Below are 17553 nucleotides of genomic sequence, written 5' to 3' on the forward strand. Positions count from 1 at the left end.
CTCGTTCTTCTTCTATATCTAAAGTGGTTAAGGTATCTGTTATAATATAATAGCGGATTTACGTGTCTATTTGTTGTTTTTTTGTGTATATTCGGTATTCTAGAAAGTTATTACGTATTATTCATGCATTTAAAAAAAATAATAGCAAATATAATTTAAACTTTCAGTGAGATATCTAATAAAAATTAATCATTAATAAATGTTTTACATTTTTATCGCTTTTATTTAAAAAAATTATTAAAATTTGACACTAGCATTTTGTTTTGAAACAACTAATAGGGACATAAAAACGTTTAAATTCTACTCGCAATAATCCCCAAAAACTAAATGTCTGTCAAAAAATTAAATCAAAAGCATTCTCAAAAGTCTAGCAATATTTTTCAAGATAAATTTTCTTTAAGTAGATACGTATTTTGCTTTTCTTTAAACATAATGAAGCACATCAACTAATTCGTACTTTAAAAATTAAAAATCCATTTTGTGTATTGTTGGTTGCATGCCCACATTAACAAAAAATTACACTTTTGTGTTTGATACATAATAATAATGAATGTCTTTTGTAATATAAATTGGCACGTTTGCAACATAGTTCCTAATTTTAATTTGTTCTGGTTTCGGCCTTATTCACATTTCCGGTATTTCCCACCATTTTCAAACGTCAATATAAACATAACCTAAATTTTCCACAACGACTCGATTTTAATTTCTAACGAAAAAACCAATCCGACATGCGTTCATTTTCGAAGAAAAAATGAAAAAACTCCACTGGTTCAACGTATCATCTATTGGCAAACCCCTAAAATTATTCGTAACCTTCGCACTGATCCTGACTGTTCTTTTTATTACGTACTTTACTTATCTTAAACCTAAACCATCCCCAACTAAAGTCCCTTTCCAACACCGAATTTTCGACGAATATAAACACATGTCTCACCAAGAAACGCCGTTCAAGGGGGCCAAAATTGTGCACTTAGACTTGAAAGGGGCCCCTCCGAAAATCTCGTACTACAAAACCCTCTTTGCGCTTTTATCTAAATTTGGTGCGACTGGAGTGTTGATTGAATATGAAGACATGTTTCCGTACAATTCTCCTTTGTTGAAAAATGTATCAGCACTGAATGCTTACACGGTTGAAGACATTCACTACATAAACAAGCTAGCGTTGGAAAACAAACTGGAAGTGATCCCATTGTTGCAAACCTTCGGTCATTTAGAGTTTCTGTTGAAACTGGAGGAGTTTAGCGAATTGCGGGAAGTACCGGAGTATCCGCAAGTGATTTGTCCCACGCATGAGAAAACCTTGAGTGTTTTAATGGAAATGATCGATCAAGTGTTGCAAATGCATCCACATTCCAAGACAATTCACATTGGTGCCGATGAAGTTTACTATCTGGGATTTTGCGACAGGTGTGCCAACATTATGAACAAATTCAACTTGTCAAAAAATATGCTGTTTTTGGAACATATCAACGCAATCACTACTCGAATACGTAAAAAACACCCCCACTTGCGTATTCTGATGTGGGACGATGAATTCAGATCGTTCAATGTCAAAGAACTGAAAAGTGGGTTTTTGGACAAGGGCGTCCAACCAGTGGTTTGGAAGTACTCAAAGGACGTATACGAGGAACTGGGGCCCAGCTTATGGGAAATGTACTCGGAAGTGTTCCCCAAAGTATGGATCGCGAGCGCTTTTAAAGGAGCCACAGGTAACATCTGTTTTTCAATTAAACGAAAATATCAAACAATCAATGATAGCACCCCTAGCATTCATAGTATTTTGAAAATACCTAAGTATAAGTAATAAGCTTTCGGAAATGTCGAGCCACTTTTGACTAATTTAAAAATACTACTTCCTATTACATGAGCTAAACAAATACTATAGTTTTTCCAGCCAGAATTTAGTGAAAAACAAGTTACTAACACTCCGCACTTAAAGTAGCACCTGACCAAATTTTAATTTTTCCTTTAAAATGCTTTATTTTACGTTTTGAAGGGCCAAAATGTAATAATAATTAACTAAAAATATTTGCATTTATCTTAAGAGAATTATCAAAAATCTTAAAAATGGTCCTCGTATTGATGTCTTGACAGGTGCAAAATCGGCGTAGGAAGCCGGGAAGCACGGGAATATTACCAACCTAACAATACGCACTAAACACCCTGCTAGTAGGTATAGTTTAGTGATTTTAATGTTTCCAGGCTATTTAAAAAAGTCCAATCTCTAGCTGAAAAAATGACTAAAGTAAAATAAACTCTTCACAAAAAAGTAGCTGTGTACCTGTAGTAGGTATAGTGTCTTTTGTTTCAAATGTGTATCTTTTTGTAAAAAAGAAGATACAAATATTTCGCTAGATTGACAATTTTTGTTTATAGGTACCTAAGTAGAAAACAAAAGACGATAGCAAGATGCTTTTTTGACCAAAATTATTTTCTCAAAACAACGAACTCGCGGGTGTGTTATTCGTTTTGTTTAAACCTCTTTTTGATTCTTCTCTAAAACCATTCTAGATTTGATATCTGGATTCACCTTCAGATTCTTTTATGAATTCTTAAAAAAATTCTTTTATATAAGCATTTTTTTTACATTGTCCATTTTTTTTAAATCCACTCCTCCAAATTCTTCTATAGTTTCGATTATTCTTTAGGCTTGTTTCTGTACTCTTTTGAAGTTTTTTTTGTCTTTGATTTTTCATAAGATTCTTCTCTGATTCTTTTCTAAATCTGTCTGTAAATATGATGAAGTCTTGATTTTTCTTTAGATTATTTTATAACCCATCTTTAGGTTATTCTTTTATAAATTTGATTCCAGATGCTTTTTTACAAATATTATTTCTTTGGACTCTGTTCAAAATTCTGTTATAAACAATTCGTCTATAGTTTTTCTATTAGCTGCTTCAAAACCATAAAAACTCCAACGTCGCATTTTACCAAATTATTTTTTTAAATAAGTTTGAAAAAATTGTAAAATAGTTATTAATCTACCTCTCATTACATTAGCTATTATTTTTTTGAAGTGCATAAATAATTTATAACAGCCAATTTTGAGAGAAAAGGCGACGTTGGCGTTTTTATAGTTTTGAAATAGCTAATAGTCTCTATTTTTTTTTAGATTATACCCTACGTCTTTCTAAATTTTTCTGTAATTTTGTTTAGAATTTTCTAGATTATTGTTTAGAATATTTTCATTATTCTTTATATTTTTTCTTCTCTGATCCTTTTCTAAAGTTATCTCTAGATCTGATACCTGGACTCTTCTTTAGATTTGTTATAAATCCATCTTTAAATTATTTTATAAATTCTTCTCTGCAGCTGATTCAAAAAGTTATTTGAGTCTTTTTTCACAAAATACAGCTCTTAAAAGTTAGATTTAGCGGCACATCACGTTTAAAATTCGTAGGTGACTTTTTCAATAATTTGTTCTACTATTCTGCTAAATATTGCGTAATGTAAATAAAAATACTCAAAACTCAAAACAAAAAAATTACACAGTCGAATTCCTGGTCAAAATACCTTTCATTTGACGCACTTATCAACAAGGGGGTGGTGCCATTTAAAATTTTGAAGGGGTTGTTTGTATTATAAGGGGGTTGGCGATGCAACTTTTAAAAGTACATTAAAAGGTGTCCCCCTTTAAATAAAAATTGACCTGTCTCAGGATTTTTTAATGAGGTTGGTTCGTTTTTAAAAAATTACCCTGTATAAACTTATTTAAAATTACGATTCAATTACGGGGATACTTGCACGATATAAAAAGAAATTATCCTTTTTTATATTTTTTTCATTCCAAAAAGTACCATGCTCAAAACTTATAAATTAGCTACTGCTTGTTCAACAAATTATAATTAATAATGTTCTAAGTTAGAAAACCCTAGCTAACATACTAATTGCAAATCTAAAAAAATTTTTCGAATTGAAACTTTGCAAGACCAAATCCTAAAATCGTACACCCGTTAACCGAAGTAGTGTCCCCCCAGGTAGCAACCAGTACGTCTCTGACGTCACCCACTACGTCCAGAACCACCGCTCCTGGCTATCCCTGATGTCGGAGTACTCCCACAGGATCACCTTCGAGGGCATCATCATCACGGGCTGGCAGCGCTACGACCACTTCGCCGTCCTTTGCGAGCTTCTCCCAGTGAGCCTCCCCTCACTAGCAATGAGCCTCCGAGTCATCTGCGGCTACCAAGACTCGCCCCTGAGCCCCCCGACCGAAGTGGCCAAACTTCTAGGCTGCGAGCAGCCCTACGCCCTCATCGGGCCCGTGTTCGGCAGCCCTAAGTGCTCCTACACGGGCGGCGACATCCTCGAGGGGGCCCTCAAGCTCCAGCAGCTCAAGCAGGAGTACGAGACGATTCTAGAGGACTCGAGAGTCAAGGGCTGGATGAGCGATTATAACAAAAACCACCAGTTCTCCAACCCGCAACATGTGCAGTCCGTTACAGCGCCCTTGAACCGGATCAAGGGCGAGTTGATGCAACTAGACGGGGAAATGACGGCAGCTATGTACGAAGTTTACGATAATTACACGGTTAGTGAGTGGAGAGAGACGTACATTAAGCCGTTCGAGAGGGAGGTCAGGGCCATGGTTGATGCGAGAGATAAAATTTTGGCGAAAAATTATTGGCCCAGGAGGCCGTTATTGCAAGAGGGCGACGAGTTGTGAATGATTTTTGTCAATTTTAAACACAAAAGCACAGAGAATCTCACGTGAATCTTTTCAAATTTACTTACTCATTATTGTTACACGTATAGCTTCTAAGTGCCAAATGTTTACATACTGATATTATACAAAATAATCTTGGGGTTTTTCTAGTCTAGGGGGTTATTGTTATTTATGTGACTGTTTTCTGTATTGTAATAAAGCGTTGTGAATTTTTAATTTGTTTTTATTAATCAGAGTTCTTAGAAGTCAGCTGCTTGTTTACTAATCACCTGTGAAGTCCCCTGTCTGGGGCAAACTCGGGACTTTACCACTTGAAGATATAAAATGTAGCACTGATTTTATAGATCGATCAGTTTGCGTTATCTCTCTGCTTCGAGATGAAGTTTATCGTAATTTTTGTTATTGCCTTGTGTGTGTTTACAATCACTGCTTACCCACTCGATCAAGTTGAAGAACAAGATGAACATCAAGGTATTTCAAATTTAATTTTTTTTCTAAATATATTAATTATTAATTTGTAGTGACACATATCCGGGTTAGACGAGTGACTTGTGATTTGCTCAGTGCTGAGGCCAAAGGGGTCAAAGTGAATCATGCTGCTTGTGCCGCCCATTGTCTTTTGAAAAGAAAACGTGGGGGCTATTGCAACAAGAGAAGAATTTGTGTCTGCAGGAATTAATTGTATTTGTAAAAGTATTATCTAGACTGCAATTTTTTTAATGTTAATTTACCTTATTATACAAACATTTAAATAAATAATTTTAAATTGTATTTATAAGTTTTTTATTGTTTTATACTATTTTTTACTACCTCGAGAGTGCACAGCTAGGTTTGAGCGCATTATTCAATGTGTACATTGTCCTAATTTAGGGCAGGTTTATAGAAAGCTCTGTTAAAATTTAATTCGTTGTTAAAAGTTAACAACGCGAAGGGACCAACCAAATTGGTTGATTTTGGTCACGTGACCGTCACTTTAATTGTCAGTTAAATTAATGACGCAAACAATGAACACATATTTGCTCTATAATTCACACTTACCAACTTAGGTGTTCCAAAATTTACCGTTTGCCAAAAATTAAATATCTACTTCTAGATATACGTAAGAGCAAATCTTTACAGCACAAAGTGATAAGTTTTAGGTGCGTAATTAATACATTCTTTAATGTTATTCGAGGTCCAGTGTGGTAGTGAAATATCAAAAATTAAATTTGATAAAAGTACAGGATAAATCAATAGTGGGTATTTCTGACATGTCGTAAGCAGGGATGTGTGTTGACACGTCGACTTTGATTATCTACATGTGTCAACACTGTCAACAATTGCGTCGACAATGTCAACAATGGGAATTTATGTTTATATCATATTTTTTAAATCACATTTTCTTTTGAAGAAAGAATTCTTTTGAGAGCGAAGACGAAGTGGCTGAAGATGAAGAATAAAGAGTAAAAACAGAAGAAAAAGAGAATAATTTGTTTTGTTTTCTTCATAAGTGTTTTTTGAGAATTTCATTTTTATTTAATTATTTTTCTATCACATATTTTAAATTTTATAAAAGTTTTCCCTATACCTTTAAGTTTTATCTTAAACAAATATACTAATTTCATAGTCAAACACCAGTTTAATGTCATTATTTCTGTATAGTTGACATATTCGAAATCACTTGAAATGTCGACGTCGACGAAATTGTTGCCAGGTTAACAATTTAATTGTCTACTTTATTATTGGCACTCCCATCCCCAGTCCCATTGGTTCCATATTAAAAAAATCCGAAATAACACCTCGTACTTTTATTTCCCACGACTGACAACTCGGTCGACTTTCAGAAAAAAGAAAAAGGTATTAGAGCCTCAGCCTTAATCAACATGGGTGGTGTCTCTATTTATCTTAAGTTTTTTATCCATTCCATTACCACACCAACCACAATTTTAAGTTGCACATTAGTAAAGAAAAAGTGTATTAATAAAAATCAAAATTCAATAAACCTTTCAACGGTTTTTATTATTTTAACTTTAGAATTTCAATTTACAAATATGGGGAATAAATTTTTTGTGTAAAAACAACTCAAATAACCTGAGGAATATACTTTTAACTTTGGTTTTTCATTTAAATGTGTTTCACTTGAAACTAGTGGACGTAAGCAAATCCAATCGGATATTTTTTTAACAATATCTTTTGGGACTTTCTAAATTTTTAGGTACGTAATGAATTAATGATAAAAAGTTGGTAGTTTTATTTAAATTGGGAAAGTGCCTAAAGACTCGTGTCCCTACGCAAAACTCGGAATTTCTGACACTCACTTCGTTCGTGCCATTTCGTGACCCCCATTCAATAAAGCATAAAATAGAAGTGTATTTAATGCTTTGATAAAGAACTGTTTTCACGCTACTATCGGATGACTATCGACTTATGTATTTATTTTTTATAAGCGGTAATAATGGAATAGCCTGTAAAAATCTAGTGTGCCATGCCATAACTTAAGTGTGAAATGTCAACTTTAGGTCACATTTAAGTTTCCCGCTACTTTGCAGAAGACTGATTTCAGAAATGCACACTAGACAGTGCAGTAGTTCTAATTATAACACATTATTAAAATTTGTGAAGGATAATAAATAAGTAGTAACAGATGACAGTTGGATTTAAATAAAACAAAAGTTTTCATTAATTTTATATTTTATACGGCTTGAACCGCTGGATTTTTTTTAACAAAACGCAACAATCTAAAAACAGAAGACGGACTTATTCCCGGAATTCGACTAGCGGCAGCAATCTGAAACCAAAGCAAAAAATACAAATTCAGTAGACAGTAGATAGAAATAATTACAGTTTGTGGTTGTATAGAACACAACTTTTCCCTCTCTTCGGAATTCAAATTAAGAGTATCTGAATAATAGTCTAAGTCTTTCGGAATGAGCAAAGCTTCTTCCTTTCGCACTTCCTCCACTTCAACGGCTTGTTCAGAAGCTGCAGCTTCATAGGTAGCTTCGATATGTAAGCGATTTTCAAGTAGGGGGTCATGTGTTAGTGGCAACAATTCCGGTGCCACTGTTGCCAACATCGAAATCGTAACCCCCTCATTGTAGCAATCAAGCATGTTAAAAGCCCTAACACACGATTGGTAACACGTCCAAAATTAACAACCACATAACTTACGACTTTTGCATCATATTCCTAGATGGCGCCATTTTCAAAAGTTTTCTCCAAGTTCGAGCTGGTTTTGTTATACTTTTCAAAAGAGATATTCCATCATTTAGTTTTTCTTGCATGGCCACCATTTTGTCATACCTAGCTTTATTGACACAACCTACTTGATAACCTTTAGCTGTGAGTCTTTGATCGGCATTGTCCGGCCTTAAAGTTAGTCGGAATTCGGCGCGACTCGTAAACATTCGGTACGGTTCGTTGGTTCCAAGCGTTGTCAAATCGTCGATTAGAACCCCGATGTAACCTTCAGTACGACTCACAGTAATGGGGGATTTACCCAAAGCCTGAAACACCAATGCCAACCTGAAAATGTAACTAGCGGGAAGTTACTACAAGAGCTGCGGCATTTATTCCAGCGATTATCCCCTGAGCTGCCGCTTCCTCGTATCCAGTAGTCCCGTTAATTTGACCAGCGAGGAATAAATTGTGGATTCGTTTCAATTCAAGTGTTGTTTGCAATTCCCGGGGATCCACAAAATCGTATTCAACCCCATACCCAGGTCGTGTGATTTCCGCCTTTTCTAACCCCGGTATCGAATGAATCAACTCAACTTGTAAATCTTCGGGGAGAGTGCAAGACAACCCATTTGGGTAAACTATATCACTAGTGAGACCTTCCGGTTCTAACCAAACCTGGTGCTGGCGCCCCCCAAACCGCAAGACTTTTGATTCGATACTCGGACAATACCTCGGACCGGTTACTTCCTCGGTTACGTGTCGGTTAACGTGAAGATTATTCCTAATAATCGGTTCAATATCCAGCGAGGTTTTAGTTAGGTAACAAACCAACTGATCTTCAGGCTTAATCCAGACTTTATCATTCATAAACGAGAAAGGTAACGGCGGGTTATCACCCTTTTGTATATCACAGACTTTGTAATTTATCGTATTTGAATTAAGTCTCGGGGGAGTCCCTGTTTTCAAACGCCCCATTTTGAGACTCAAGGCGGCTAAAGTTTTGGCTAAACCGATCGACGGTTGGTCGCCTATGCGCCCAGCTGGGTATATTTTAGTACCGATATTTATTTGACCATTGAGGAAAGTACCAGTGGTTATTATAACACTTTTAGCGTGGATTTTTGTGCCATCACTTAGAATGATACCGTGACAGTCTATTACGGTTTGTTTGTTACTGTTTGTTGTCGGATTTTCGACGATTAAGTCTTCGACTGAAGCCACTAAAATGTCTAAGTTTGGTGTGTTTTCAAAAAGTTCGGTTTGGATGTGTTTCTTGTAGAGGTCTCTGTCGATCTGAGCGCGGTAACCCCAAACTGCGGGTCCTTTGCGTTTATTGAGCACCTAAATAATGTGCAGTGTGAAAAAAGAAGAGTCTAGCAAGCGTTTTTGCTAACAAATTATAACTCTAAATTAATTAGTTTAAGCAAAAAACGCTTGATTCGTCATGTTCATATGTTTTTTTAGTAGTCTGTGAAAATTTGAGACACCACCCTGTACCTACCTATATGAATTTATCCTCAAAAATAGATGTGACTAATATAGTAGACGACCTTCTCCATATGAATAAAAAAATGATAGCACTATCTCTCTCAATTATTTCTATTACAATTTGTGTATTCTATCTTCGTCATTTTTTGTGAAGAAGTGTTCAGATGTTGCTGTTGTCTGACAAAATTCAATATCATGTTTTGTTTAATACAAAAAAAAACTACTTATATTAAAAAACAAGTTACAAAAGACCAGTCTTAAATTCAGTATCAAATTTAGTTTCAAAAACAACAACGTCACACATTTTTTTAAAAGAATGAGTGCTCCAAGGTCTTATGAAACGAGTTATACTGTTTTCTTGTAATTTGCCTCCTTTGTGCCGTTTTTAAACAAAAATTGTTATTTTAGTCGTTTTAGGGATGTTTGTAGCTGTTGGTAATATCTAAAAGCGTAAAATTGATTTAAAATTTTTGTTTTATGAAAGTTTTGTCAAAAAACAGGAATTTATATGACCATGTAGGTATTCTTGCATAAACGCCCCCTGAAATTTGTGATATTTGCAAAAATTCGTTCCTGAATTCGCTTCTTGCCAACTTAAAAATTTTCGTAAAATGTTCCGTCAAGTAATGACTATTATAACATTGCCCATTAAAGCAAAAAAATGGCGGCAAATTACAAAAAATACTATTACACTATTTTGGAAAATTGGTTTCGATAGTAGTTATGACTTGGTCTTTCGGCGACTTATTGTACTTTATCAGTTGACATCACCTATTCTTCCATTCCCTTTTCTTTATTATTCATAATTACATATTCGATTTCGCAAAATATGAGCACGTAATACGAATTTCCGTGAAAAACTCTAAAATTAAACGACTAAAGGAAGAAATATGCACAAGATAATGTAAATATATTAACAAAACTGTTTTAAGTAAAATTTCAATAACAACCTAAAAATGGTGGATGCGCCGGGAAACTCAGTTAATTATTATAAAATCACAGTTGGATTAAATACACAGGGTATATAAAAAATACGTGTGTTAATTTTAAGAGGTAACAGATCTCAATAAATAAAACATTTTTTTATTTGTAATGTTTCCATAAAAGTTTCGACAATTTACTTAAAATAAAATGCGCACCCGCCTATGGGTACAAAAATAAAAGTACTGAACTATTTTCGTTGTCACAGAAACGGACAATTTGAACAATTTAAAACAACAATGAAAATTGTTGCTATGAATACGAACTAATTATTATAAACACTGACCGGCTCGCTTACATAAAGAAATGGATGAACACAGTGAAGATAATAAGTGAGAATCTTGCAAAATGTTACATAAACAACAATAATATAATCAAAAACAATGTTGTTTTTACGTGCGAGTAAAAGTGAAAAAAAATAACGTACCGGCGTATGTCTTCTACTAACAACATGTAACTGGTTTGTGTGTATGTGAAGTAGATATTAGTTTTAGTCTAATGATACAGAAATAAACTTGTACACTTGTACAGATTAAAGTGAATTTACACCTCACAACAACAGCTTGAGAGTTAAAAAAAATTCACTCAGACAGGGGTTCTGTTCAAACATTCTCTTAATTTTCGAGAATTCTTTTGTTAGTGAAAACACGAACTAATCATAATTAAAGCTAAGAGCAAATCACTTATGAACAGATACGGAACTGAAGATACGGAACTGAAGCACATAAATAGAAATCGTTCTGGACATCAGTTTAATATTTTTCCAGGAATGCTATGTTTAAAAAGATAACTTAGTGTGTGTAAAAGAGTGTAAAACTAATAGTATTAATATTGTAGAACATTTTTAAGTGGTGGTCTAATTTTTATATTTGTTACATTTTATTTATGTTGTAACATAACAAAGTAAATAATAAAGGTCGGTTTACAGAAGCGTGATTAATTTAATCCGCAACTAAATGCCTGATAACTGATCACGTGACCCAATTGAACCAATCAGATGCTCTCAATCACGAAATTAACTTTTAACAGCGCGTTAAATTCTAATTCAGCTTTTTATGAACCGATTAGTTTATTGTAAGAACTTTATGATCAACACTTTTATTGCAGTTGCAGATAAAAAGTTGTACTTAATACGTTGGCTGAACACAAGTTCACTTGTACAGAAAAATTCGAAAAGTTTAAAACACTTATGAATTTAGCGACCATTTAGCAAAAAAACTCGATAACTTATATTACAAAAAATATGATAAAAAAGTAATATTACTGCTCACTGGCCAATCTACAGGGTGACATCTGCAAATCTTCCAGCCACCATAACAACCACTTCATTTACTTTATACTGAATACCGGACAGGTCGCACATTCGGCCGCAAATCCCATCCAAGGCGTCTATTTCTCGCATCAAATGCCCCTTTCCGATGCCCCCAAATGAGGGGTTGCATGACATTTCCCCTAATTGTTTTATTAATTTTCATCTCTAGATTGTTAACTCGCTACTTACCAACGGTTTCTTTTTTGTGCGTTACGAGAAGTGTTTGAGCCCCCATTCGGGCCGCTGCAGCACTTGCCTCACTTCCAGCATGACCACCACCCACAACAATAACGTCGTAGTTTTTATCAGGCGAAAAGTTGTGTATTTGCCGCAGTTTCACAAATGTTGGGCAAAAACCCCTGATTTTCTGACAATAACGCAACATTTTGAACATGGGAAACTTAGGTTATGTTTGAAAAAATTTCCAGGATTGTAGATATTTTTGAAGATTTTACCGTACAATTACTAATAATTGTCCACTTAGTTCACTAATTATGTAAGTAATTACAAGGACGTACTAGGAGTGCTGAAATCACTAATTAAAGTTAATGCAAAAGTGAGGTTAGAAAGGGGTCAATGAACGCGCATAATTTCGCGCACCATGCGCCAATTATTTAAATTTAAAATCTCTTGAAATGTGTGTACGGTTAATAATTAATTATTTTTAGCATTCTAAATTAATTAAAGTTTTGTTTTTTAATTTTTCTGAAAATTATTTTAACATGAAAGTAGCCTGTGAACTCGTTGGTATGACAACATTGACAAAACAAAACATTGTTTATTTTTTTCTTTAACCAAAAAAAGCGAACCATTTTCTTACAAAAATATTCTACTTGAGTGAAAACTATATAAAAAAAGTCTAATTTAGGGGTGGAAATGACCACCCCTTCACCCCTCGATGAGGCGGAAGAAAAAGATTCATTATTCTCGGACAAATCTGAGGGTATGTCGCTCAAATCTCTAACCCCATATCTTGCTTAAAAACCCTTCAGATAAAGCAGTAAAAATCCAAACTCCTGAAGCCGAGACAAGTGAACACGTTAAAGTCTCGTACACCGACGAAGATCTTGACAAATTAGTGGGTTTTGTCAGAAATCTGACCACACTCTATGACCTGCGACCTGACGACTGGAAGGAAGAGAACTACGAAGTCATCAAACGCTTTTTCCTGACACCAACCGAACCGATTTTGACAATCTATTTCGTAAACGATGACTTGACTTGCAGTTTAGGCCCCCCTGTCAAATCTGTCATGGATCTAACTTATTTTCTCCGACAACCGTTCGAAGTTTTCGAAGTTGCGACTTTCTTTGACAACATTAATTTTGGCACAATGGACGATAATATCGAGGGCAGCATTTTGAACATTGTGGAAAATATCTACGCTCCTGTTTTTTTCAAGTCAAACCACTGGCCCGAAAGTAATATTTTTATAATAAACTACGCACGAATAAATAGGGATATTGTTAAGAAGTGCACAGTTATTGCAAAGTTAAGCAAAAATCCAAACTGGAAAAATCATTACTACCTTCAAAATAAAGGTACAAATAATTGAGCGAATCCAAACCAAAGATTGAAGTGTGTTAATTAATAATTATTACACAATGTCATTATAAATTTTATTATTATTTTTTATGGTATTTTTATTCATTAAGTTCAATTTTGTTCATATCTCAAGTCGAAAAATTATAACATGTAGACCAAAGTACGTCATTTCAAAGAAACAACAGGGGCGAATAGTGTGCACATGAGTTTAAATGATGCTCCCTGTTCAATAACTATACACTTTACCCTACATTTTCTAGAATTAAAATTTTTAATATTCATTATATTTTTTCATATTGGATGCAAAATGCATTCATTTGTAATGCTTTAAAATAATAAATAATAAATAAAACCTTAGTTAACTACAAGTTAAAGTAATAACAATATTCTCTATTTATTTAAGTGTAGGCTACTTTACATACAGGGTGTTTTAAATTCGTAGTGGAACCGCTGAGCAAAAATATAAATATAAAAATAAACGCGTAATTTTGTAAACTGAAATGAAAAATACTGAGGTTCCTTCGTAAATGTTAAGCTAAAAATCCTACTTATGATTAAAAGTTGTTTAAACCTTTCTTTATTTGATGTAGCTCTTCAAAGGTTAAATTTTTGGATCAGGTTTTTGGTAGTTTAGATTCTGTTTTTTTCAATTTGATTAGCATAACAACATTAATGATAATTGTTGAAAAAAAAATCACCAATTTGTGTCAATACATTTAACAAATCGAAAACATTAAATCAAAAGAGCAACAATGATTAACACAGAAAAAACAAATACGGATTAAAAATTTAGAAACTTCGAAAAAATCAGAATTTATTTTTATGCTTAACTCAACGTCTTTTACAACCATTCGAAAGTTGGTTTGACCCCCGACTACTTGAATCACTCTGTTCAATTGGGGGCAAAATTATGAAATAATTCAACTAAATGTGAAAACATTTTAATTTGACAAAACTACACAATTTCCGACTTAATTTTAAATTTTACACTTTTTGTATTGTATGCTTTTGCTTCGTTATCCGAACTCGGCTTTGCCTCGTTCGTCAACTGCACGCCTTAGATGTCACTAACTTTCGACACTCGATATGGAATATACTGTTTCAAAACGCATTAAATTTTAATTGAGCTTTCCACAAATCGATCCCAAGAGCCAATTTCATAAGCAAATTTAATTTAATTTAATTTAATTCTTTGTTTAAATTTTATGTCGACTTTAACTCAAAACTCTAGTTTATAATCGCTTTAATTGTACATTTAAAAATTAATGCCACTTTAAGTTTAATGCCACAATTTTCGACCATTAACGTATTTAATTTTCAATTTATGTTATGTAAAAAAATTGCAAAACAACACGAACGAACACAATGTAACTGAAACTACGGTGGCGAGCAAAAAATTTCAGGCACCTACTGAAATAAAGGAGTATAATAATTCCCTTATCCTTTTTGGTAGTGAAGTGCTCGAAATTTTTTGCTCGCCATTGTAGAAGTTTGTTTTCCGAGAGTGAAAAGGTTGATGTGTGATTATTGCAAAGATGAAAAAATACTGTTTGTGAAAAAATTATGTATTTCCAAATTTAGGATTTTTTTTCAAAAACTTCGAATTGCAAAAGACACAATGGTTAGAAAAAACTCAGACAAAGGATGATTTATCAGAAAACAAGGATTTTTAAGAAAACACAAATGCTAATGTTAAAAAAAAATTAATTACAGAGCACTTTGCTGGGTTACAAGAAAATTAATTACTAATCATTTGTTCTTTTTTTTTCATTCAAGAACTACCATTTATTAGTGTTTGCTTCCAATATTCTTTGTCTGCTTGTTCTACATTATATTAAGGCATGCATTTACGATACACTAATCCTTTCACAGTAATTTTACACGAACAATATGATAAACTCAACAACGTTTTATAGAAAATTGACAAATTTCTATCCAAAACGACGTAATTTATATCAAATCGTCTGTTGGTTAATTTTATTATGAAATTTGAAATGTAATAACTTAACGAACGTTTTAAAGTTCCCACTAAATTAAATGTTTAATTAGTTATTGTGACATTAGCGGTGTATTTATGAAATCTGCCCTAAATATTTTAACATTTAATGGTCCCTAATGGACTTTATTAACTCGCTAGAACACTTTGTATAGAAGTTACTAAAAAATTATTTCTCTCAGTTGGTGAAGGTTTAGAAGCATAATGGATTGCCAAGTCCATTTTGAATAATGTATGCGAATTTGAAAATAGCTTGTATTTCAGTGAAAGGATTTGCAGATATTCGCATTTGAGCTTTTCAAAGTAGTTTTTTTGGGTGTTTTGATTGTTTTATTGACACTTTTTTCTTTAAAGTAAAATAACAAATTCCAAAATTGAAAACCATTTTACTCTGTGGGTCTTACTTTGCCGAATATTCAATTTTTCAGTATTTTTTAACGGATCTACAATGAATTTTAGAACACCCAGTATTAATACAAATTATTATAACGTCCCGAATTTCAAAGGTGTCAAAAATGATTTTTCGCACAATCTTCACATGTTTTTGTCGAAATTTACCGACGTTCATAGCAGATTGTTTGGGTTGACCGTCCTGTATATTCCACGAGAGGCTCTCGACATCCCTGTAGATGTCGCAAGTCTTGATAAAGAATTAGTGAAAAGGATGGAAGCTATTGTTGTCTACTGGACAAAGCAAATTCGAGTTGGTTTACAAGACCAAGACCAAAACACCCCTGACGATCTTTTAACCCCTCTCGATGAATACGATTTTTGGGTCTACAGATGTATTAATTTTATGTCGTGGGGGAAATATCATTTATTTTGATTTTTTCAGTCGAAAATTTGTCCGGCTTGAATTACCAATTAACCAATGAGAGTTTAAAACACATTTGCAACATTTTAATAGCTGTCCAATCGACTTACGTCCACCAGTTCTTGATTCTGGCTGACGAAATAGAACGAAATGTGAAAGAATCAATGTCAAATATTGAGTATTTGGCCGTTTTGCGTAAACCTTGTACCGAACTCTCTGAAATAGAAAACCCCAATGAAATGCACACGAAACTAGCCGAAATTTTGCACTTGATTCGTTTCATTTGGATGAACAGTCCGTATTACAACACCATAGAAAAAATAACTAGTTTATGTCGCGCGTTAAGCAACCAAGTGATCCTTCAATGCACCAAATACATCAACATGGACATACTTTTCGAAGAGAAGAAAAGTCGAGAAGGGATCAAGATGTTCGAGACTTGCATCGAATGTCTCACGAATTACATACGGACTTACGTTTTGGTAGTGTAACACTTGATTTTACATCAAAATTGCAAATTGATTCTTCTAGATTTCGGAAAGTCACACTATGTTCGGACCTTCACCTTGGTTGCTCGACAAAGCTCCAATTTTCAATCACGTCGATTCGTTTATCCAAAGATGCAAGGACATGATTGAGATTTGTGAAGCCATGATTAACTTTGGGCGACACGATGAAACTGAAGAAATTCCGAAACCAAATTTCGGGGGTTCACGACGTATTGAATTTTTGAACTGGTGCAACAAAGTCGAAGACATGTTTGCAGAGAGTCTCAAATCGGTCCAAGAAGTGTGTACCAATCTCTTTCCTTATCACCCATTCCATTTTAAAGGCATTGGCAACTTATTTTTTCTGTTTTATGTTTTAACGGTAATTCAAAATATCGTTCGTTCTATATTTTAGGTTCTTTTCAAAATTTTCAGCGATGGGAACTAAGCGAGATAATTGCTTCGAAAGAAAGAAATCGTGACAATCGCTTCTTGTCACAGAATCCTCTTATAACTGAGCCAGCCTTTTCAATCACCAAAAACCTGACAAATGTTTTTTACACATCATTCACAAAATTAAAAATTAAGTACATATTCGACGAAACATCTGAGAAATTTTGTAAAGTTTTGATAAACTCTGACAGTATCACTTGAAAGTCAAAAACCATTTAATTTTAATTTGGACCAAATGCTCGATAGAGGGTTATGACGTCATAATTTCAACTTTAAATGGAAATAACTTGAGTTAGAGAGCAGATACAGAAAAATGGTTTCCACTATTGTGAAGTACTCTCATTTTTTAAGTTGCCAATGTCTTTAGCGGACGGGACACTGCACAAATTTTTAGATTTTATTTTCAGTTTTTACGAACAGTATCAGTAAAAGTCAATTTTTCTTTATTGTAACTTAGTACCAGTCAAATTGTTTGCAACCTACAATTAGAGCGATATTTTTATCGTTGAATAATTGTTATAAAATTTTGTTAATTTAAAAGACCCGGTTTCCAGAACATTTTTTATCGGACCGATAACTATCGGTTCCATAACTTTCTCCTAGCAAAACATCAAAATGGGTTTCTGAAAAGAATCGATCAATAAATTGTCC

General features: G+C 33.8%; 4 protein-coding genes across 4 annotated transcripts in view; 3 read left to right on the forward strand and 1 right to left on the reverse strand.

Moving 5' to 3' along the window:
- The first annotated feature begins 621 nt into the window (after window positions 1-621).
- LOC655460 (hexosaminidase D) lies at window positions 622-4882 on the forward strand. Its single transcript, XM_962004.4, has 2 exons — window positions 622-1709; window positions 3978-4882. The coding sequence occupies exons 1-2, from the start codon at window positions 752-754 to the stop codon at window positions 4664-4666; spliced, it is 1647 nt and encodes a 548-aa protein (XP_967097.2). The 5' UTR covers window positions 622-751; the 3' UTR covers window positions 4667-4882.
- Window positions 4883-4911: 29 nt separating this feature from the next.
- Window positions 4912-5437, forward strand: Def (Defensin). The gene is made up of 2 exons (XM_962101.4): window positions 4912-5137; window positions 5188-5437. Exons 1-2 carry the CDS (start codon window positions 5044-5046, stop codon window positions 5343-5345), a joined length of 252 nt encoding a protein of 83 aa, XP_967194.2. The 5' UTR covers window positions 4912-5043; the 3' UTR covers window positions 5346-5437.
- A 1881-nt stretch (window positions 5438-7318) lies between these two features.
- On the reverse strand, window positions 7319-12192 carry LOC655625 (uncharacterized protein). Its single transcript, XM_008197710.3, has 6 exons — window positions 11796-12192; window positions 11628-11746; window positions 8201-9166; window positions 7817-8151; window positions 7488-7767; window positions 7319-7433 (listed from the first exon to the last, which is right to left on the reverse strand). The coding sequence occupies exons 1-6, from the start codon at window positions 11998-12000 to the stop codon at window positions 7338-7340; spliced, it is 2001 nt and encodes a 666-aa protein (XP_008195932.2). The 5' UTR covers window positions 12001-12192; the 3' UTR covers window positions 7319-7337.
- A 183-nt stretch (window positions 12193-12375) lies between these two features.
- LOC655704 (dynein axonemal heavy chain 2) overlaps window positions 12376-17553 on the forward strand; it is a 41867-nt gene continuing 36689 nt past the window's right edge. Inside the window, exons 1-5 of the mRNA XM_064354742.1 lie at window positions 12376-12549; window positions 12599-13027; window positions 15654-15932; window positions 15983-16443; window positions 16493-16750. Coding sequence (XP_064210812.1) covers window positions 12483-12549; window positions 12599-13027; window positions 15654-15932; window positions 15983-16443; window positions 16493-16750 — 1494 coding nt within the window. The 5' untranslated portion in view covers window positions 12376-12482. The remainder of the gene's footprint in view (window positions 12550-12598; window positions 13028-15653; window positions 15933-15982; window positions 16444-16492; window positions 16751-17553) is intronic.

This window comes from Tribolium castaneum, chromosome 2 (assembly GCF_031307605.1).
Source record: "Tribolium castaneum strain GA2 chromosome 2, icTriCast1.1, whole genome shotgun sequence".
NCBI classification, from domain to species: domain Eukaryota; kingdom Metazoa; phylum Arthropoda; class Insecta; order Coleoptera; family Tenebrionidae; genus Tribolium; species Tribolium castaneum.

What these genes read in the sequence shown, in the direction of transcription:
- LOC655460 (XM_962004.4), top strand. Translation starts at nt 752, where the DNA reads ATGAAAAAACTCCACTGGTTCAACGTATCATCTATTGGCAAACCCCTA. An exon ending in CGCTTTTAAAGGAGCCACAG is followed by an intron (nt 1,710 to 3,977) that starts GTAACATCTGTT and finishes GTGTCCCCCCAG; the next exon opens with GTAGCAACCAGTACGTCTCT.
- Def (XM_962101.4), top strand. Translation starts at nt 5,044, where the DNA reads ATGAAGTTTATCGTAATTTTTGTTATTGCCTTGTGTGTGTTTACAATC. An exon ending in AGAACAAGATGAACATCAAG is followed by an intron (nt 5,138 to 5,187) that starts GTATTTCAAATT and finishes ATTAATTTGTAG; the next exon opens with TGACACATATCCGGGTTAGA.
- LOC655625 (XM_008197710.3), bottom strand. Translation starts at nt 12,000, where the DNA reads ATGTTCAAAATGTTGCGTTATTGTCAGAAAATCAGGGGTTTTTGCCCA. An exon ending in GCACAAAAAAGAAACCGTTG is followed by an intron (nt 11,747 to 11,795) that starts GTAAGTAGCGAG and finishes TAAAACAATTAG; the next exon opens with GGGAAATGTCATGCAACCCC. An exon ending in AGGAATATGATGCAAAAGTC is followed by an intron (nt 7,768 to 7,816) that starts GTAAGTTATGTG and finishes ATCGTGTGTTAG; the next exon opens with GGCTTTTAACATGCTTGATT.